Source organism: Panicum virgatum, chromosome 4K (assembly GCF_016808335.1).
Source record: "Panicum virgatum strain AP13 chromosome 4K, P.virgatum_v5, whole genome shotgun sequence".
Classification (NCBI taxonomy): Eukaryota; Viridiplantae; Streptophyta; class Magnoliopsida; order Poales; family Poaceae; genus Panicum; species Panicum virgatum.
In genome coordinates this window covers 1,337,979-1,360,866 of record NC_053139.1, presented here as the reverse complement: position 1 = coordinate 1,360,866, position 22,888 = coordinate 1,337,979, and the positions used below count along the sequence as shown (strand labels likewise).

Sequence of the window (22,888 nt, the reverse complement as noted above, 5' to 3'; positions counted from 1 at the left end):
CGGTGGCGCCACGTGTCTCCATGGAAGGGAAGCTCCAAGCTGACCGCCGAAGCCTCGGACCCCCAGAGGGGTCCGGGACCTCCTACGCCCGTCCGGACTCCCCTCACCGTGTAGGGGTCCGAAGCCGCCACGTGTCCCGGAGGCGTGGGATCGTGCGCGAGCCTTCCGGAGGAAGACTCGCCCACCTACCGCATTTAATGCGATAGACAAGGCGTGCTCTGTCGCCGTGGTACACAAGACAGCCTTTTGTCAGGCCCCGCTGCGCGCCGCGTATTACCAAGGAGCACAGTGCAGCCGCCTGAGCCGCGCCCGCGCAGAGCCCGCCTGTAGCATTAAACGGATACGACAGCACGGCACTTTTCCATCATGCCGCCTACGCCGCAAGCTACACCGCCCGCTTAAGCAATGTGACGGGCGGTGTCACTAGCTGCGACGGGCCTGACCTGACAAGACGACGCTAGGACATGATGGACGAAGGGCTCCGGGAGCAGGCGAGGGAATCCAAGAGAAAGATCTCCTTTGCCTGCGACGCCATAATGCATGGACAGTGCGTTAGGTTATACTACATCGTTGGACCCACCTGTCGGGGATCCAACGACTGTGTACGCGCCCCCTTGAGATATAAAAGGGAGGCGCTCGCTGTGCACAGGGACATCCATACAGACTCAAGCTCTCGCACCTCCTCACGCTTGTGGGAAGGCAATACAACACACAGTGGATGTAGGGTATTACGCTCCGGCGGCCCGAACCACTCTAAATCCTGCTGTGTTTCTTGTGTTCTGAAGGGAGATCGATCTAAGACGAGCTACCCCCTGAGTACACACCCTCTGGGCTAGGGCGGGTGCCTTCCGCCACCCGGCCGTGGTTTGCAGCACCACGACAATGAGCCTGCACGTCACGTACATGGCGTCACGTCACAACTGATCCTATCCCGGCGCCGGCAGCGGCATCTACGTAATATTTACTTTGGTGTAACCGACTCTGCCTCCGATCCGGAGGAGTCCTATTCGGTTTAGACTAGGGTACGTGATTTCAATCCGTTGGATTTGTTGGATCGCCGCTCGCTCGGCTTGCGATCGATCTCTTGTTCGCTATCAGAAATCAACGCCGGGAACGTCGCGATCAAACTGTTCGCCTGGTTCCTGCGCTTTCGTCGTCCTCGCACCCGGCGGGTTCCATCTACCCGCCGTGTTGTACCCGCATCGCCGCGTCGCTGATGGTGCGGCGCTTCTTGTACAGCATGTTCAAGTCGGAGGGGTTCATGGTGACGATGTTGTGCCCCGGCATAATCAACGCAGAGATCATCCAATAAATTGCTACATTAAACATGTGCTAATGATAGATTAATTAATTTTAATAAATTTGTTTCGGATTTTATAATTAATTTTGTGATTATTTTATGTTTAATACTTCAAATTTGAAAAAAGATTATATTTCAAAAACTTTACCCTCGGACAGGGGCGAAGCTAGACGATCGAGCCACCGGGGTCGGCTGTACTAGCTCGACGGGGTAAAATACAGGGCAAATAGTATTTTACACTATATTTTGCAAATTTCGTCGGGGTCGCCGGACCCCAACAGACCAAGGCAGCTCCGCCCCTGCCCTCAGAAACTAAACAAGACCTGGGTCAAACAAAAGCCCTAGCGAGCTGAGCTCGCACACGACGACGACCTGCACCAAGTCAAGTCGTCGCTCCTCGAGCAGAGGAGCGATCCATCCACGATCGGTTGCACGCAGTTGCCAGTGGATTAATTGAACTGTCCGGAGTAACTCACGATTGCAGGCAGCTGCAGGGGAGACTAGTACGTGATAGCTGTGCGATTGCAGTTGTTATGAAGTTTTTTTTTTTTGAAACGAAAGTTGTTATGAAGTTATGATTGCAGTAAATATGCAGCTTTGGTTTTTGCTGATATCACCTCGAATACGTCACCAGCAGCACAGACAACATTGATTATTTCACCCGCGTACGTACACTGGTTGCTCGATCGATCTCGCGCCAATCGATCGATCCACACAAGCAAAGCAAGCATGGCGCCTCCGGCTCCGGCGGCGGCCGCCGGCCAGATGGCCCTCAAGGCCAAGCGCTTCGTCCTGGGGGCTCTCGCGGCGACGCTCGCCGTGGCGGTCGTCGTCACCGTATCCTCCGTCGTCCTGCGCCCGGCGCGCCTCCAGCTCCGCGTCACGCGCGCGCGCTACAGCCGCGGCAAGTCGTCGTCGTCGTCCCAGGACGGCGGCGGCGTCGTGGAGCTCCTCCTCACCCTCGCCGCCAACAACACCAGCGAGCGCGCGGCGGTCAGGTACGAGAGCATGTTCGTCGACCTCACCAACAGCACGGCGGTCGTCCGAGCCGAGTCCATGGCCTTCGTCACGGCCAACCTGACGACGACCCTGCCGCTGTGCCAGCGCCGCCGCAGCGTCGCCGACTTCTCCGCGACGCTGCTGCTGGTGCCGGGGATCTGGACGGACTCCTCCGGCGACCTGACGACCAACAGGTTCGCCGTGGTCGTCACCGCCACGGCGCGGTTCAAGGTTGGCATCGCACGGACGCGGCTGTTCGACATCAAGCTGGCCTGCCGGCCCGTCCGCTTCGTCCTCGTCGACGAAGCTGCTGCTAAACAGAGTGGTGGTGCCCCCGATGGCCCCCCGCCGCCGGTCGATTGCGTGCCTATTTAATATAATCGGCATGCTACGCCGATGATCGCGGCAAGATTAGAGACAATAATTCGGGCCGCCACGCGTGTGTGTGTGTGTTTACTGTTTTGAACATTGATGAATTCTTCTTTTCTGTACGTTGAACTTCGTAGCCAGTGTGGCTTGGATTTGGCAACGCAGGGTGAAGATGTGGGATTAAGAGCAACTCCAGCTCAGGCTTTTATTTGGGTCTCTACTCTAAATTTTGAGAATTTAAGGAGAAAATAAATTTCAGCAGACGGAGGTCCTATTTACAATTTACAAGTAGCAGGCCCCTAGAAAAAGGAGTCTCGCTCTGGCTCCCCGCCCCGCCCCGACGCCTCCCCGCCCCGACGGCGCGCCGGCCGCCACCCCGCCGCCCTCGCCCCATCACCTCCCCGGCCCGCCCCGCCGGTGCGCCGGCCGCTACCACCCCGTCGCCCTCGGCTCATCCCGTCGCCTTGGCCACCGTCTGCGCGTGGCCCTCCCGGATGTCCAGCTCCACCCCGTCGCCGACCCGTAGATCTTGCGCCACCGCTCGAACCCCGTCGAGTTGAAGTAGGCGCGGACGGCCTCCTTGTCGCCGCCGCCCGCGGCCTCGGCCTGCGCGCGCCGCCTGCACTCGGGGTCGGAGAGCGACACCGCCGCAGCCAGCCGCAGCCGCCGGTCAGCCTCGGCCATCCTCGGAGCTCGGTCAGCAGCCGACACAAGCAGCAGCATGTGCTTCTTTGCTTCTGGGTGCTGCTGTGCTCTGCAATCAGACTTCACATCATGTTCTCACTGTATCAGCTTCGACAAGAGTACAAGCAAGTGCTTCGACAAGAATACATGTATCAAAGGAGCACGAGCTGCAGCTGGGAGAGGCATTGGGAGAGGCATCATGAATTCATCAGGTCAAGTATTAAACATGTCCCAGGGGTTTGTAATCAAGTGGCACACGGTTTAGCTGTGCTAGGATCTTCAGTGATGTTGGTTCAGACATTGTAATGATGGGCGCCCCAGACTGTATCAGAGGAAATATATTCAGCTTAGCAGATGTTATATACTTCTCGATCCAGCATTTAGAAGAACCTGACAATATAATACTCAATCAAAATAACAGAAGAGTAAATAACTTATTTCAGAAGAAATATCAAGTGTATTTCTGGGTCAGATAGTCTTGCACCAAGCTTCCATTCCTGCATTACTGGATCCTTGGGAACTGATGTGATGAGTCAAAACAGCAGAGGATCCTTCCCAATGCAGGCAATGGCTGCTCCTTTTCTCAACATACCTGCACGATGGCAAGTTAGTTCCTAAGGAAACCGTGATCTGCACTCCCTAGTACATTAAAAATCAGATGATCCAGTTGGTGTGTTCTTATCAGCAAATGGTGATCTGAAAACAGTTTCTGATCTGGAACAGGAGATGTCCAGCAAAACTGACAATCTCATAGCTAATTTGGCACAACAGATTACTGCTAAAAGCAAGTATCTGCATTTTTCAGAAACTGAATTTTTCAGACAATCTCATAGCTAATTTTTGCTCCCACATTTGCCAACCTATTAGCCACTCAAAAACTGAATTTGATATTGTCAGCATTTTTCAGTCCAACTGAAATGATATGATATCTCTGAAACTTACAAACTTATAAACTTGACAATGTGCTAATATCTCTGAAATGATATGATAACTGTCTCTTGTCTTTTTAATTCAGGGAAACAGGAGATGTTGCAGATCAAATGATAGTACCCAAACAGGAGATGTTGCTAATATCAATTGAAATGATATTGATCGAATTCACAAGGAACAACTGTAATCAAATGATGAATCAGTGTAGCTGACAACTCACACACCTAGCACCCAACACATTAAGTTATAAATTACATGGGAACTACAAGCACTATAACTTGCCCATAGAAACTACCTAGCACTATATCTTGCCCATAGATGCTCTACTAGATCATCACGAAGTCGCTCATGTGACGACCTGTCCTCAATTTCTTCGTGTATCTTGAGGAAGTCATTTAGAAGAAGAGGATCACGATGCTCAAAGTCCTTGGGCTTCAACACACGGATACCGTTCGGCTCTTGATGGTAGTTAAAATCGTCGGGCTCCTCACACTCATCGTCTGACCTGTCAGCATATCTAAATTCCTAGCATCAGGGAATAAAAAGGTACCAGGGAATCAACGCTTTAACCATTCTAATTATCTGCTGAACCAGCAAATCCTAAAGCAGCTACATATTTTTTGTTCTTTTTGCTAGTAGTAAATCAGCTCATCACAAAATACTCCACTAATCATGAATGATTGATGCTGAAATGTACAATGGATGATTGGAAGAGATCACGAACCTCCTCAAAGCCGCATCAAGGTCCTGCTCTTTCTTGTAGTTGAATGCTTCGTGGAAGCCAAACTTGGTTTTCAGAAGGTTAACCTGAAGAAGACCAGATAATCATTCAGTTGATGACACTGCACTACTATAATGCAACATTCGAGCTGTGATTATTGGCATGAAACAAATTAAACAACCACAGAAAAGAAAAGACATCTGGCTGTATGCAGGTAACTAATGGACTTCACAAAGCTGCACATGAACTAGAGCAAGAGAGCATATCGTAGCAAAGACAAAAGGAAGATAAGATTTCACAAACCTTCTCATCAGAACCAGCACTGCCAACCACATAACAGCCCGTGAGCTTAGCAAGCTGCCCAACAAGCTGCCCAACGGCACCTGATGCAGCCGAGACAAAAACGTAATCGCCTTTCAATGGTGGTAAAAATTGAAGTGAGCCACATGTCGACTCGAGCGAGGGACATAAGCAATCATCAAGATCTGAATCTGACCGGAATGTGAATGCTAACTACTACTGTACTAGTAAAACAGAACGGCTGAGCCAAAATGCTAAAGAACCAGAAGAAGGAAACAGAGCATGATCCATCTTACGCTAGGAGGCTGAGGACGCGCCGGGAGAAGGAGGTTGACGCGCCGCCGGTAGGAAGAGGCGGCCGAGGCAGCTCGGGAGGAGGACATCGAGACGGCGCTGGCACGCCAGCCCGGGGAGGGGCGCGGCGCAGCCGCGGAGGGCGGACTGGCGTGGCGGGCTACGGCGACGGGCAAGCGCGCAGAGGCGGCCTGGCGTGGCGGGCGACGGCGACGGCGACGGGCGAGCGTGCGGAGGCGGCCGTGGCGGGCGACGGCGACGGGCGGGCGCGCGGAGGCGGCTGGGCATGGCGACCGTGGCTGGACCGCTGGAGTAGGGACTAACTTCCAGCCCCGGCTGGAGTTGGGTCTAAATTTGAACCTCTATTTTATGTGGCCTGCCCTGCTAGGGCTGGGCGTTCGGTTTTAACCGAACTAATCGGTTCGGTTTCTCGGTTCTTTTGAAAGTTCGGTTCCTAAAAAACTGAAACCGATCGGTTCTTTTTAGATGTAGGAACCGACGAATTTCGGTTTCGGTTCCTTCGGTTCGGTTCTGGTTTTGACCGAAAGAACCGAGATTTACCGGGGCAAAGTAAAAAGAAGGAAAAATGAAAAAAAGAGAAAAAAATCAGCCGCCACACGCACTCGCCGGTGGAGGTCGCTGTCGATCCGCGCCCTCACGCAGATCGTGGCCGCCGGGAGGAAGGGATGGAGATGGCGGCCGGGCGTGGCGCCGCCGCACCGGGAGGGAGGGAGGAGGGAGATGGCGGCCGCCGGCCGGGCGTGGCGCCGCCGCACCGGGAGGGACTGAGGGAGGGAGGGAGGGAGACGGGGGCGGGGCGCGCCGGGAGGGAGGAAAGGAGCCGGGGGCGCCGCACGCCGGGAGGGAGGAAGAGCCGCGCCGCCATCCGCCCATCTCCCGCTCGCCCCGGCGGCCGCGCCGCTGCCCCGCACGGCCACACCTCCGGTAGCAGTAGAGGTGGAAGATGGAGCGGTGGCGCGCGCCAGGGAGGGGATGAGGGCGCTGTCGGGGGGCAACGGTGGCCGCTCGGCGGCGAGGGCGGGGGCGGCGGCGGATGGAGGTTGATGGCGGGGGCGGCGGTGCCTGGGAGTGAGGTGGGGGGGCAGGGAGTGGTCGTGCGGGGGTGGCCGGGGTGGGTCGTGGGTTCAACCCTAGGGTTGGTGTGGGCGACTGGGCTGGGCCTTGCTCTATTGAGCTTAATGGGCTGAAAATTTCGGTTCTCTCTCGATTAACCGGGAACCGAACCGAATTAACTGAGCAATTTCGGTTCCTATGTAGGAACCGAACAGGAACCGAATTTCTCGGTTTCGGTTCGGTTCGGTTCCAATTCTCGGTTTTTTCGGTTCAGTCCTCGGTTCTCGGTTTTTCGTGCCCAGGGCTATGGCCTGCAAATGCAATTTTAAGAGCCTAAATTTTGAAGATCTTGACCGGAGATGCTCTAAGGCCATTCTGGGCGGAAGTTTCATAAACACGATTAACTAGAATGATACATTATATGTTTGAAACTAGGATGAACCTCCCTCCTCAATGCATAGTTTCAACTACTTTTTGTTTTCTAGGTCGAATATAATGCAAGACACAAGTTATCTATTTAATAAACTATCACATCATCAAAATGCGGACATGACAGTCTATTTAATAATATCTATGAAACTTTCGATGAGAATGAACATGATACTGTCGAATCATTAATTACTACTAGGTACTACCCCGTATTTCACTTATGCAACAATACAAAAATATACTCATACAAAATATTCTTAAATGATACTTAGCTGATGATGCATTAGTATTCTTCAAAGCGACAACAGAGCAGGCGTCCAGGGTAAAAAAGTTGCTGCATCGTTTCGAAGCATGTACAGGACAGAAGCGCTTCTAACAAGAGAAAATTTAAATGAGGAGTGCAGAGAACAAATCAGATTAATTCTGGAAGTGGAGAAGGTGGATTTTGAGCCAAAATATTTGGGGCTACCAACGCTTGATGGCCAGCAAAAAAGAAAGAGGTTCCAGCCACTCCGTGAACGGTTCGGAAAACGAATTTCAGCATGGTCCGAAAAATTATTGTCTGCAGCAGGTAAAGAAGTACTTATTAAATCAATTGCCCAAGCAATTCCTACCTACATCATGAGTGTGTTCCAAATGACCAAAGCCTTCTGTGAGGATTTAGCTCGAGGGGTACGCAATTACTGGTGGGGGGATGGTGATGGAGTGAGGAAGACACATTGGATCGCCTGGGACAAATTCACAAGAAGTAAATCAAAAGGTGGGTTGGGATTCAGAGACTTTCAGATCTTCAACTGGAATTCCCTGATAGCCTGTGTGCCCGAGTCATGAAGGCAGTCTACTATCCAAATGGTGACCTTTGTGATACTGCTTTCCCTGCTCATACCTCTCCGGTCTGGCGATCCATCATGTTTGGACTAGAGCTGTTGAAAAAGGGGGTCATCTGGCGCCTTGGCAATAGAACAAACATTAAGATATAGAGACACAACTGGATCCCGAGAGGGATAAATTTGAAACCCTCTGGGAAGCGTAGCTCTTGCAGACTAAAATGGGTGTCACAACTCATTGTCAATAATACCAAGGAATGGGATTCCGAAATACTAAACAGATATTTCTTTGGTCATGATGTGGAAGAAATAAAAAAGATTAAGATACCTTGGAACGCCATGGACGACAAACTTGCGTGGCACTATGAGAAAACAGGATGCTTTACAGTTAGGAGTGCCTATCGTTTGGGGTTGCAAATTCGTGACCTGGAACATGGTATGCAGGGCTCCAGCAGCAGGCCCGATGGTGCAAGGATGATTTGGAAGAAGTTCTGGGCTTTGCTGATACCGCAGAAGGTGAAGATTTTTGCCTGGCGACTTATTCATAAAGGACTGGCCACAAGGGATAATAAACATACTCGTCGACTGGAAGAGCAAAATATTTGTGAGGTGTGCGGTATGGAGGTGGAGGATGAACATCATGCAATGATTCGCTGTAATCTTGCAACCTCCCTTAGGACTGAAATGCGCAAGTTTTGGCTTCTGCCAGGCGAGGAAGCACTGTTAAATACGGGCCCTGAATGGCTGCTGGAGCTGATTGACAATCTTGATGGCCAGTCGGCTGGGCGTCTTCTACTACTCCTGTGGAGATCATGGTTTAACCGCAATGAAGTAACACATGGAAAAAAATGTCTCCTTGCTTGGATCAGTAAAATTCCTCACATACTACAGCAACGAATTGTTTGCTATCCAACAACAGGGAGTAACTGATGTGAAGGGGAAGAAGCCTGTACACCCTATGCTGATCAGTAGGAGGGATGGGCCAAGAAGGAAGGAGAAGCATTCTTGGGAACCTCCCAAGCCGGGCTGGTTAAAAGTCAATGTCGATGGTTCTTACACAGAGGCAACTGGCACCGCCGGATTGGGGGTTGTAATCCGGGATCATCAAGGAGATGTAAAATTGTCTGCTTGGAGAGTGATCTCTAGAGCAATCGATGCAGAGGAAGTAGAAGCCATGGTGTGTAGGGAAAGGCTTGAATTTGGCAGCTGAATGGTTCCGGATGCCAATAGTTCTTGAGTCGGATTGTGTAATGGTCATTCGTTATCTTAAGAAGTGGACTTTGAAACCAGCATGCTTCTCTACTATCCAAGAGGCTGTCAGAACAGCAGAAAACTTCCCTGACCTCGAGTTGTGTCATGTAAAGAGAGAGAGAAATGGTGTAGCAAATGAGCTTGCGCATCTAGCAAAGCAGTTACACCATAGTGCTGTGTGGCGCTATCGCTTTTCTAGGTGTATTGAGCAGATCATTGCTCATGATTGTAACTCGAACTCGTTTCTGAGTAATTAATATAGATCTCTCTTTACTCGAAAAAAAAGGCAGCCTGACGTGGGACGTTTATCGAGGTGTTGCCGTATGGGTTTATTAATTAATAGGACGACTAGAATATTAGTGTGCCAATGGGCCAAATTTGTGCAGTGGACCTACGGCGTATGCTTGAAATCGGCCTAATAGAAGCAGGGAGGCAGCCCAACAACAATACTGCAACCACCGAAAAAAAAAAGTTACAATACTGCAAGCCTGCAACTACTAGGTTCTGTCGCTGGATTAAGAGCCAATGCAAATGCTAGGAGGAGCTGATAGAGCCGGAGTGCCCGATCTTTCGGTGAGTAGGGATAAATTCGACTTGGCGGAAGATGACCCTCACGATCCGACTACGACGAGCGAACCCGAAGCGCCAATGCAATCGCTGAACCAACTCCCTGTGGTTACCGACCTTGTTGATGCAAGATCAGCCTGATCACGAAGATCGTTTCCTGTCCGCAATCGAAGAACGAACAAGAAAAGGATGCGAGCAATCTGATTATCTCTCGAAGGTGGAGTTCTGAATACACGAGGACAGCGCTGTTTTGCGCGTGTTCCTGAGTAGCTAAAGCTAGATGTAAACAAAACTCAAGTCTGAATTGAAAAGAAACTTCTCTATAAATAGAGGGAGAGGGGGGGCGCAGCCCCTAGGGAAGGGCGGCCAGGAGATGGGGCGCCGCCCCTGGTGTCCAGGGCAAAGGGGGAGGGCGCAGCCCTAGGCGCCCACACAAGGGCCTCTGTTGGGCCAGCTTCTATTCTTCTGGGCCTTCATTCTTCAGTAGCATGACGAAGTTCAATTCTCTTGCACGGGCCCGAGTGATTGGCCCAGAAGGTGGCGCCTGGGGTGGAGGTACATCTGGAGACGCTAGAGAAGGTGCTGCTGGTGTAGACGTACTCGTGGTGTCCTCATCATCCTCCCCTTCTTGAACTGAAGTCGTCCTCGACGGCAACTCCTCATCCTCGCCCGCATATGGTTTCAAATCTGCAACATTAAAACTAGTGGAAACACCAAACTCCGCAGGCAGGTCAAGAACATAAGCATTATCATTAATCTTGGTTAGCACCTTAAAAGGACCAGCAGCACGAGGCATCAATTTAGAACGACGCAAAGTAGGAAAACGATCCTTTCGCAAATGCAACCAAACCATATCACCTGGTTCAAAAGTAACATGTTTTCTTCCTTTACTACCAGCAACCTGATACTTAGCATTAGTAGCAGCAATGTTTTGTTGTGTTTGTTCATGGAGGTTAAGCATGTGTTCCACATGTGCAACAGCATCTATATGTGGGGCGCCCTCAGCATCAAGCGAAAACAAATCAATAGGCGCCCGAGGAATGTAACCATAAACAATCTGAAAAGGGCACATCTTTGTAGAAGAATGTGTGGCACGATTGTACGCAAATTCAATATGAGGCAAACAATCTTCCCAACGTTTCAAATTTTTGTCTAAAACAGCCCTAAGCATGGTTGACAAAGTTCTATTAACCACCTCAGTTTGTCCATCAGTCTGAGGGTGACAAGTTGTGCTAAACAGCAATTTAGTTCCCAATTTATTCCAAAGCGATCTCCAAAAATGACTGAGAAACTTAGCATCACGATCAGAGACTATTGTATTCGGAATACCATGCAAACGAATAATCTCTCGAAAGAACAATTCAGCAACACTGTTAGCATCATCAGTTTTATGACATGGTATAAAATGAGCCATTTTGGAGAATCTATCAACAACCACGAAAATGCTATCCCTCCCCTTCTTAGTTCTAGGCAATCCCAAAACAAAGTCCATAGAAATATCAAGCCAAGGGGAAGTAGGGACAGGCAAAGGCATATACAAACCATGGTTGTTCAGTCGTGACTTAGCTTTCTGACAAGTAGTGCAGCGGGCAACAAGGCGCTCGACATCACGGCGCATCCGGGGCCAAAAGAAGTGGGCGGCCAGCACCTCATGCGTCTTGTAGACGCCAAAGTGTCCCATGAGACCGCCTCCGTGTGCTTCCTGCAACAACAAAAGACGAACCGAGCTTGCTGGAACACACAGCTTGTTAGCGCGAAACAGGAACCCATCCTGCATGTGAAATTTGCCCCATGGTTTGCCATTCATACAATGAGCTAAGACATCTTTAAAATCAGAATCATCGACATATTGATCTTTCACAGTTTGCAAGCCAAAGATTTTAAAATCTAACTGGGATAGCATGGTATATCGACGAGACAAAGCATCAGCAATGACATTTTCCTTCCCATTCTTGTGTTTAATAATGTAAGGGAAAGACTCAATGAATTCTACCCAATTAGCATGACGACGATTCAGATTTGTTTGGGTACGAATATGTTTCAAAGCCTCATGATCAGAATGAATTATAAACTCGCGATGCCAAAGATAGTGCTGCCATGTTTGCAAAGTGCGAACTAAATTATAAAGCTCCTTATCATAAGTAGAATATCTCAGGTTAGCACCGCTTAATTTCTCACTAAAATAAGCTACCGGTTTTCCTTCTTGTAACAAAACAGCACCTAGCCCAATACCGCTAGCATCACATTCAAGCTCAAACACTTTATTAAAATCAGGCAATTGCAAGAGAGGAGCATGTGTTAACTTATCTTTCAAAGTGTTGAACGCTACCTCCTGCGAGTCGCCCCAAGCAAATGGCGCACCTTTCTTTGTAAGCTCGTGCAAAGGGGCTGCAATGGAACTAAAGTCACGGACGAACCTACGGTAAAAACCGGCAAGTCCAAGAAAGCTCCGAATTTGTGTGACCGTCGTCGGTGTAGGCCATTCCCGAATGGCATCGATCTTGCTGCTGTCCACCTCAATGCCCTGTGGAGTAACAACATAGCCAAGAAACGAGACACGTTGTGTGCAAAAGATGCATTTTTCTATGTTTCCAAACAAGTGAGCAGTACGCAACGCATCAAAAACAGCACGCAAATGTTCTAAATGTTCTTGCATAGACTTGCTGTAAATCAGGATATCATCAAAATAGACAACAACGAACAATCCTATGAAAGGCCTTAGAACTTCATTCATTAAGCGCATAAAGGTACTGGGAGCATTAGTCAATCCAAACGGCATAACCAACCATTCATATAACCCAAATTTCGTTTTAAAAGCCGTTTTCCATTCATCACCCAGTTTCATTCTAATCTGGTGGTAACCACTACGCAAATCAATCTTAGTGAAAATAATGGCACCACTAAGCTCATCTAGCATATCATCAAGGCGTGGTATAGGATATCGATAACGAATGGTAATGTTATTAATAGCACGACAGTCTACACACATACGCCATGATCCATCTTTCTTTGGAACAAGTAACACAGGAACTGAGCAAGGGCTAAGAGACTCACGGATGTAACCCTTGTCGAGCAACGCCTGTACCTGGCGCTGGATCTCCTTCGTCTCATCTGGATTTGTACGGTACGGTGCGCGGTTCGGAAGCTGTGCGCCTGGAATGAGATCAATCTGGTGCTCAATACCACGGAGTGGTGGAAGACCCGATGGCAAGTCCTTGGGAAAGACATCAGCGTACTCCTGCAAAAGGTTAGCAACCACAGGGGGAATATCCAAAGACGGTGCATCATCGAGTGAGACGAGCACACTATAGCATACAAGTGCATAGCAGGGCAAATGAGCATCGCAGAGATCATCAAAATCAGCACGTGTAGCAAGTAAAACAGGAGCATTCAACTTGATTTCAGAATTAGAGGGCGATGGTGATGGTTCAAGTTGTTTAGCATTCCTAGCAGCTCGAGCAAGATCATCTTGAACAATTTGTTCAGGTGTCATTGGATGTATAATTATTTTCTGACCCTTAAACATGAAAGAATAATGATTCGAACGACCATGATGCAAGCTATCAGTATCGTATTGCCAAGGTCTACCAAGTAACAAAGAGCATGCTTCCATGGGAATAACATCACAATCGACAAAATCAGAATAAGCACCCATGGAGAAAGGAACACGCACCGACCGTGTTACTCTAAGTTTTCCACCATCATTAAGCCACTGAATGTGATATGGATTCGGATGCTTACGAGTGGGTAATGACAACTTCTCGACCAGCACGGTACTCGCCAAGTTGTTGCAGCTGCCGCTGTCGATGATGATGCGAATCGACTGCTCCTGCACAACGCCCTTTGTATGGAACAGAGTGTGTCGCTGATTTTTCTCGGGCTGGGCGACCTGTGTACTAAGAACACGCTGCACAACAAGATTTTCATACCTATCCGCATCGCCCGGGGTGACATGTACCTCCTCATTAGCTGCATGGTCAGTGGCAAGCATAGCATGTCGAGGTTCTTCGGAATCAATTTTAGAAGAGTACTCACCATTGTCACGGATAAGCAAGGTACGCTTGTTTGGGCAGTCCCGAATCATGTGCCCAAATCCTTTGCAACGATGGCACTGAATATCCCGTGTACGTCCTGTGGAAGGAACAGCACCTGTGGGAGGGGGTGCTGCAGGTTTGGCCGACCCCTCGCGTGGTGTACTGCTGGTCGTGGATGACGCAGGTAGAGCAGGCGCTGAGCTGGTTGCCGGCCTTCTTCCTGCAAAAGAGTTAGGATATGTCTTCGAACGGCGTCCCTGCACTTCACGTTCAGCTTTGCAAGCATATGCAAACAATGTGGTCATATCAGAATATTCTTTATAATCAAGGATGTTCTGAATTTCGCGGTTCAAACCACCGCGAAAACGAGCCATAGCAGCGTCATCTGTCTCAAACAAACCACAACGAATCATACCTTTTTGTAACTCCTGATAATAGTCCTCAACAGACTGTTGACCTTGTCGAAAGCACTGCATTTTTTCAAGCAAATCTCGTGCATAATATGAAGGGACAAATCTGTGTCGCATGGCAACTTTTAATTGAGTCCAAGTGGTGGGAGTGGAATGTTTTTGTTTATATTCACGCCACCAAATTAAAGCAAAATCAGTAAATTCACTAATAGCAGCTTTAACTTGAGAATTAACAGGAATATCATGGCATGAAAATTTCTGGTCGACCTCTAGTTCCCAATCAAGATATGCAGCAGGATCATATTTGCCATTAAAAGACGGAATTTTAAATTTAATCTTAGCAAATGAGTCATTAGGTTGATGACGTACCACACGGCGGGCACGACCGGTGCGAGTACCCTCTTCCTGTTCTGTGTCACCGCCATAATCTTTCTGTAACTCTGTGATCGATGTGGACAATGTGTCGAGCCGTGCCACGATGGTGTCGAGCGTGGTCTTAGCGGCCATCTGAGCGAGGTCGAGCTGATCGAACCTCTCGGTCGATGACGTGATCGTCGAGTCAAGCCGTTCATGCATCGTCTTCATGTCCGCGGCCAGTCCATCAACTCGTGTCCGCATGTCCTGCAGCTTTTCATCCGTCATGCCTTCGTCTCCTGCCATAGTTAGCGCAAACACAAAAACAAAGCCTACGACAACAAGGGTGTAACGGTTCACAAGGCGCTCACAGTAGTGCTGTTATCAAATTCTTATCCGTTCTTACCAAGCACACAGGGGTGATCTGCAACCAATAGGTAGAACCGGCGAAAGATTGGAGGAGCGATTGCCTGGAGAAACAAAGTCTGCTCGTCGTAGAACTATGTGGGGTTCTGGGTAGGCTGCACTCAATTCAAGGGTTAGCACAATCAAACAATAATGCAAGGTTGAATTATAGTGCCAAACACGTAATCAAAGCTGCTGGAAACAAGGTGCAAAAGTTGAGCAAGGATATGGGGGAAAGGAAAAACACACAAGTGAAGAACAAGGAGCAGCAGGGGCGCACACCTAGGCGTCCTGCGTGATGCGCCCAAATGAGGTAACCTTCTTTCTGTTTCCCTGGTTTTTTTTGTTTTTTTGTTTTTTTTCGTTTCTGTTTTTTTTTTGAGAAACTCACAAACTGATTATATGAGCAAAGGAATACAAATGAGCAAGTTACCACACACACTTTTCAGGAAAAGTAGGGGTATTCCGGTAACAAGAAGATCCGGATGTCCCTTTGTATGGTAGGACTGCCGAGGCAACCAAGACTTTCTCAAATGAAGCCGATCAGGATTAGGCAAACCTTTTAAACTTGCTAAAAGGAATACACAACTGGTGCACAGGGAGGCGTGATCCGAAACAAAAAAAGGAAAAGGTGGGGGCGTCGGCGCGACCAGAAATCACGCACGCGGTTGTGTTTCTCTCTTTCCTTTTTTTTTGACTTGCCAAACACACAAGGCAGGAAAGGGCGATCAGGGGCAGAGAGATGGTGGCGGCGCTAGGGTTAGACGAAAAGAAAACAAGGATAGAACACAAAGTAACCAGCAACAATTGAACGCGTAAGCACACAAATTCAACAATGCAAATTATTGAAAGAAAGTGCAAGGCTCAAAAGGTGCTGGGACAAGGATCTAACCTGATAATAATTTTTTTTGGTTTTGTGGACTGTAGGAAAGGGAAGAACACTAGATAACTCACCGATCAACCTGGAAACCTGATACCACTTGATAGAGCCGGAGTGCCCGATCTTTCGGTGAGTAGGGATAAATTCGACTTGGCGGAAGATGACCCTCACGATCCGACTACGACGAGCGAACCCGAAGCGCCAATGCAATCGCTGAACCAACTCCCTGTGGTTACCGACCTTGTTGATGCAAGATCAGCCTGATCACGAAGATCGTTTCCTGTCCGCAATCGAAGAACGAACAAGAAAAGGATGCGAGCAATCTGATTATCTCTCGAAGGTGGAGTTCTGAATACACGAGGACAGCGCTGTTTTGCGCGTGTTCCTGAGTAGCTAAAGCTAGATGTAAACAAAACTCAAGTCTGAATTGAAAAGAAACTTCTCTATAAATAGAGGGAGAGGGGGGCGCAGCCCCTAGGGAAGGGCGGCCAGGAGATGGGGCGCCGCCCCTGGTGTCCAGGGCAAAGGGGGAGGGCGCAGCCCTAGGCGCCCACACAAAGGCCTCTGTTGGGCCAGCTTCTATTCTTCTGGGCCTTCATTCTTCAGTAGCATGACGAAGTTCAATTCTCTTGCACGGGCCCGAGTGATTGGCCCAGAAGGTGGCGCCTGGGGTGGAGGTACATCTGGAGACGCTAGAGAAGGTGCTGCTGGTGTAGACGTACTCGTGGTGTCCTCATCAGGAGCGCCTTGGATGCTTCACAAATCTTCTTCCCCGCTCGGTGTGTGTGCCAACGGAAATCGTATTGGATGTTGGATCCAATGCCTTTGCTGCTGATCCGATCATCCGACTCGTCTAGCTTCGGTGGTCTGCCGTGTGGCTTCACTGCTGCACGTGCTGGGACCAATGCAATAAGATAATATGCTATGCGTGCATGCTCACTTATTTTCTCCCAGGCCCAGCACAGCGCACGCAATTACGTACGCCGTCCTTCACAAGCTATAGCCTTGTACCCGATACTTCATTGTGCTTCACAAGCTATAGCCTTGTACCCGATACTTCATTGTCTTCTCTTTCTTCCTCATCTTCCTTCCCTTTCTCTTCTTCTTTCTCCTCCTTTCTTCCTCCTCCCTTTCAACTATGGCTTAAAATTGTAGGGGGGCTTGGGGGCTCCCATGGACTTCATGGAGTTAGGGGGGCTGGAGCCCCCTCAGCCCCCCCTTGGATCCGCCACTGCTTCCATCCACCCATCGACAAGTACTACTTCTCAGTTCCAAATTATAGATGGTTTTGTCATTTCTAGATGCATTATATTGTTTTTCTACATACCTAGATACACACTATATAATTTAGATACATAGATACACAGTAAAAACTATCCACCTAAAAATACGAGAAGGACCTATAATTTGAACCGGCAGGAAAAGTTGATAAAAGTTAAAATTAAAGCAGGCAGCGTTAACTATTGCATCTGATGATGGCTGAAGAAGCAAAGGGTAGGGGGTAAATAGTGGTAAATTTGTGATAGCCTCTCAATTCAATTTGTAACAAAAGTTTTTCACTCCGCGGCTTCAAACACTCCAAAACACTCGTTGGACCACTTACTCGAGAGCCAGCCTCTTCCTGGATTATATTAAGAATATGGATTAGCAGGTCCTATATTGCAATCTTAATTACTATAATACTAACCATGTGTTTAAGCGTGTACCCAGTACCCCCCACACAGTCAACACTGCCTGATGTTGGATATATATACACCTTTGAAGAACTATTAGTGTGTGTAGCCATCTTACTATTACTAATTGGAAGCTTTCTTTAAAAGCCTCCACGTGAAGTTACCTAGGATCCTATAGGTGACACTCTAAATAAATAGAGAAATTCTCGAAATTCTCATAAAAATTAGAAACATTCGGCCATCAATTTGAGAACTAATTATAATAGTCATTGCATCTGTTATCTTTTTCAATAAATTACCCACTTATGTTATTATGAAAATATACTAAAATAACCCCCTAAATATGTATCTAAATTACTCACCTCTACCATTATAAAAAAGATGAAGTAACCTCTTAATCTTCGTATAAATTACCCACATATGCCATTATAAAAAAATACAAATAACCCCCTAAATTTGCATATAAATAATCCAATGTTGTCATTATTAAAATTTAAAGTAACCCCCAAATATGAAACTAAATTATATAATTAAAGCAAAATATTAAAGTGCACCAATATAAAATTTTAAATTAGTATTATTGTTATTATTAATATATTATTTATGTTATTGTTTATATCAAAATACTACCCACGATATGTGTCGAGAATACCCATTAACAAATAAAATGTTCAATTAAATATATATCAAACACACATGCAGGTGTCATGCAAAATGAAATCTATTGCAACTAGATAATGATAAATATATTTTTTAGAGTATGTGTCAGAATATTTAATAGATAAAAAATAGCATGACATGGATAATTATAATTATTAGTTATAAACCTTATTTTTTATATTGATTCTAATAAGCCTTTGTCGACAGAAAGGTACGAGCACTGGCTTGCTATAGGCCCCCGGCGGCAGCGGGTGCGACAATTCTGGCGTTGTTTCTCCTCCACGACTCCGCGGCTGCGCCCTCCTTGCTCTTCTCTTCTTCTCTCTTCCTTCCTCTTCTTTTACTTCTATGTTAGTGGCGGTGAAACGGGGAAACTCTAAAGGGGGTGCTAGGGTTACAGCGGCGGCTAGGGGTTTCATAGGCGGCCTCTAGGGTTTGGCGAGGCTAGGGTATATGAACTGCGGTGATCCTCGGTGTCCACGCTATGGACGCGTGGTGGGAATCTAAGGGCACGCGCAGCTAGTGTTCTGGGGCTCACGCTTAGCACGTGCGTTTGTCCCCGTGCAAGCGGTGTTAGGTCGTGTGGATCAATTACAGTGGAGAAAAGCTAGCTAAGCTTTATGTAGAAAATATAGTAAAGTTGCATGGTGTGCCTAGCAGAATTGTTTCAGATAGAGGGACCCAATTCACCTCTAGGTTTCAGAAAAGTTTGCATAAAGCCATGGGCACCAAATTGGATTTCAGCTCCGCCTATCACCCACAAACCGATGGCCAAACGGAAAGGGTAAATCAGATTATGGAGGATATGTTGAGAGCATGTGTCCTTACCTACGGCAAGGACTGTGAGCAGAGTTTGCCCTATGCGGAATTTTCATACAACAACGGTTATCAAGCAAGCTTGGGCATGTCGCCATTCGAAGCTCTTTATGGGAGGAAATGCAGAACTCCTCTGATATGGTCAGAAGTTGGAGAACGTGCCCTAGTTGGATCTGCACTCATAAAGGAAGTAGAGGAAAGAGTGGCCGAAATTAGAGAAACGCTGAAGGCCGCCTAGTCTCGACAGAACAACTATGCAGACAAGAAGAGACGAGAAATAAGCTTCAACCCAGGAGAGTTTGTCTATCTCAAAGTTTCACCTATTCGAGGAACTCGAAGATTTCAAGTACACGGAAAGTTAGCCCCTCAGTACATTGGACCGTACCAAGTGCTAAAGAAAGTCGAAAAAGTAGCCTACAGACTCCAACTACCAGAAGGAATGTCAGACATACACCCGGTGTTCCATGTCTCATAATTAAGAAGTTGTTTGAGGGTACCCGAGATAGAACACGTGTCAGTGGAGGTAATAGATTTGCAGCCAGACCTGCGATACCAGCAAGTACCGGTCAAAATTCTGGACACTGTCACAAAAAGAACAAGGAACTCAGAAGTACGGATTTGCAGAGTGCAATAGAACAGACACGGAGTAGAAGAAGTTACGTGGGAACGCGAAGATGCTCTGAAAAAGGAGTTTCCCCATCTCTTTAGGAACCAGCCGAATCTCGATGACGAGATTCCTTTTAAGTGGGGCAGGTTTGTAACAACCCGAAAATTCACATTCACAAATTACTCGAGTTCAAAAACTATTTTCAAAACTTATTGCAAAATTAATCTCTTGAGCTCAATTCCCTTATTCCCTGATCTCCATCATGTTCCTAATCACCTCTCTCTCTTGCCCTCTCTCTCTATCTTGCACATGCACGCACAAAGCAAGCCAACTAGCTAATCTCTTCTTTTACACCTATACTCTCATGCACCTTGTGCACCTACAAGCACCACACGAACACTCCATACAAGCTCGCATGCCAGACCCTTGCCGTGCTCATCTCGCCATGCTCAAGCATCTCACTGATGTGTCCACACCCCTGCAGCTCGCCAGGCCCGGCCCCCCGCCGCCCTCGCTCAGCTCGACCCCACGCATGCACACATCAGCAGCACAACCATAGCACGCGCGACACAAGCCGAGCAAAAGCCAGGATTCGCTCGCGAGCTTCGCGGGCAATGCAGCACGCCGCACCGCGCCACCCGCGTAGTGCCAAGCCGCTGCCGCCGAGCCACCATAGCGTCCCAACACCACGCCGAGTTGCACGCCGGGCCAAAGCCGTGCCGTCCGCCGCGACCGCCGCCGTGCGCCACAGCGCCTCAGCCTCGCCTCCCACGCGCAAGGCCGCACGAGCACGCCAGGGTGCCTGCCCGATCCGTCCCTTCACCGCCTGCCGCCTCTGCCGCGCCATTACTCCGCCTGCGCGCCGTCGTCGCGCTGTCGTCTCAGCACCACCGCGCCGCAAGAGACACTCGGTAGCTGCCATCCGGCCACATCACCTCCATTGAAGGCGGCCGGTGGAGCATTGGCACATCTCGCGGTTGCTCACCTATAAAAGGAACCCCAAGCTACGCTCCTCGCCACCACCGAGCTCGCCGGGCCATCCCGCTCTGCCGCTCATCTTCTTCCTCGCTCCAATTTCGTCATTGCTCTGTTCTTCGCCGAGAACAGAGCCATCCCGTCGATCTCCTCCATCATGCCGCGTTGTTCTGATTGCCTCGATGGTGAGCACCCACACACCCTCCTCTACCTCTCCCAAGCTCCGTCTATCCCTATCGTTGCCCGAGCAGACCTCCCCACGAGCTCGCAGGCCGCCATCCATGGCCACCCGTGCCCCCTCCTTTTTCCGCAGCAAACCCCGTCGAGAAGCCCAATATCGAATCCCTTCGCCCTCCTCTCTCTTACTGTATCCTCGGATTCGAGAACGGTGGCCGGAGCTGTTGCCGGCTTAAGCTCGAGCAGCTCGGCCATGGCGTCCTCGTGGGGAAGAACACGACCTGCTGTTGTGCCTCCTCAGTTCATTCTCCTAAGCACGAATGGGCTTGGTTCTTTATGGACCAAAGGCACTGTTGCTGGGCTGTTCAGCCCCCGCGCCGACAAATTGAGCTGGGCCACGTCGTGCTGCTGATTATGGGACGTCACACACTTAAGCAATACCCTTTTCTATTTTTGGAATTATTTAAACACCCAATCTTACAACTACAATATCTCACCCATCCAAACTCTGATTCCATTGATTCTTTTTCCTAAATTCTTATAAAATCATACACTATCTATTCCTCCTATTTTCATCTTCTCTTAAGCTCATTTTATTTTATGTTTGTGCTTGCTTGTGTTTGTTTGTCATGCGTGCCGTCGTCGCCATAGCCGACGGAGTGACCGAGGAGGAGAACGCCGAGGAGTTTGGAGATCAGTACCGCAAGCCAGAGCCAGAAGACCCGTACCGTGAGCAGGAACTTCCGGAAGGCTTTGAAGGCGGCAAGTTCAATCTCATCCTTTGATGCATATTTATCCCAATTTTATAAACACAACCTATTGGCATGTTTTATAAAATGCATTGTTTTATTGCAAGACATTGTTGGATAGCCACCATTTGATTGTTATGACTATTCCTTGATGACCTAGGTTAATGTCTATTTATGATCTGCTCTGATGGACGTTAACTATTGCTAGAAACGCTTAGGGTCTTGTTTCTCATTTTATGACTTTACAAATATAATCATCAAGCGTTTTTCAAATAAAGAAAAGCGTGAGTCTTGAGAAAGGGTAAAGGGAAGTGTTGGAGAGTAAAGAAATGAGTAATTAGACGAAATGGATGAATGGCATATCTGTGTGACTTGCCATATGGTAGGCTCGTACCTGTTGTGGTTGAGCAAGGTGGGAAGATATCTATTTTGTCACAATTAAGGACCGAGTTGATGTGTCATCTTGCCTAACCCACTTATCGTACAACCACTCGACCGTCGTGTGGGCAATGGCTTAGCATAAACCCCACTAGTTGTTTTGCTAGCCAATAGGAGAGCTGGTGAGCAACGGGAGATCATGAAAAGGGAATACGATCTGTGTGAGCTAGGTTCTGGTTATGACATCAACCCCATGATTGCTTCCGTGTTGGCTAGTTAGATTCAGCTAAGGTGGGTAATGGCTTTGATAGGATCCGCAGCGACACTAAGGTGTTTGTGAGGTGGTACCCTACTTGTGGGTAAAGTGTACAACCTCTGCAGAGTGTAAAATATATTCGAATAGCCGTGTCCACGGTATTGGACGAGTTACAGCATGGTCACTTCACTAGGCATTTGGGATGGTTGGTTTTGTGGTGTGAGTTGTTTTGGAAGCATCCGGCAGTTGTGCCATGGGCTACTATGGACGGAGAGTCCGGTAGCATTAAAACTTGGGTCCTTTATGTAGGATCAACTCCACTTAGTATTCGATTACTAAAGAAATATTTTGAGAAAACCCTTTTATAAAATAAACCCCTTGCATGTGTAAGCTTTTCAGCGAATAAACCGTGGGCTTATCATTGATATATCCTGTGCATATTCTCGTTGTAACCCCTCCGTGGGTGTGGTTGGACTTGTTGAGTACGTATGTACTCACTCTTGCTTAGTTTTTACAGAGGAAGACCCAGACTTCGTGCCCGAAGACGTTGAGTAGGTGATCGTCCTGCACCCAATCTTGCTTGTGGTTCAGGGTCTCCACAGGAAGCTTCTAATGGCGCAAGACTCTGATGTTATCTTAGATTTCGCTGACATTTTAGTTTGGCTTGTAGTACTTATGTTGTCTCTCGTGTTAGTGGTGCTTCAGTGCCCACTACCTCGATGGTTTGTACGGTAATGAACCATCTGATGTAATAAATGTGTTATCAGCC

At 48.4% G+C, this 22,888-nt stretch overlaps 1 protein-coding gene and 2 long non-coding RNA genes across 3 annotated transcripts; 2 read left to right on the top strand and 1 right to left on the bottom strand.

Annotated features, from left to right (window-relative positions):
- Nucleotides 1-1,852: 1,852 nt before the first annotated feature.
- On the top strand, nt 1,853-2,876 carry LOC120704981. The gene has a single exon (XM_039989531.1). The coding sequence runs from the start codon at nt 2,030-2,032 to the stop codon at nt 2,672-2,674; it is 645 nt and encodes a 214-aa protein (XP_039845465.1). The 5' UTR covers nt 1,853-2,029; the 3' UTR covers nt 2,675-2,876.
- A 1,445-nt stretch (nt 2,877-4,321) lies between these two features.
- Nucleotides 4,322-5,926, bottom strand: LOC120702428. Its single transcript, XR_005686409.1, has 3 exons — nt 5,307-5,926; nt 5,007-5,089; nt 4,322-4,799 (listed from the first exon to the last, which is right to left on the bottom strand). It is a non-coding gene; the product is annotated as an uncharacterized LOC120702428 (long non-coding RNA).
- A 14,579-nt stretch (nt 5,927-20,505) lies between these two features.
- On the top strand, nt 20,506-22,888 carry LOC120704980. Its single transcript, XR_005687743.1, has 2 exons — nt 20,506-20,744; nt 21,388-22,888. It is a non-coding gene; the product is annotated as an uncharacterized LOC120704980 (long non-coding RNA).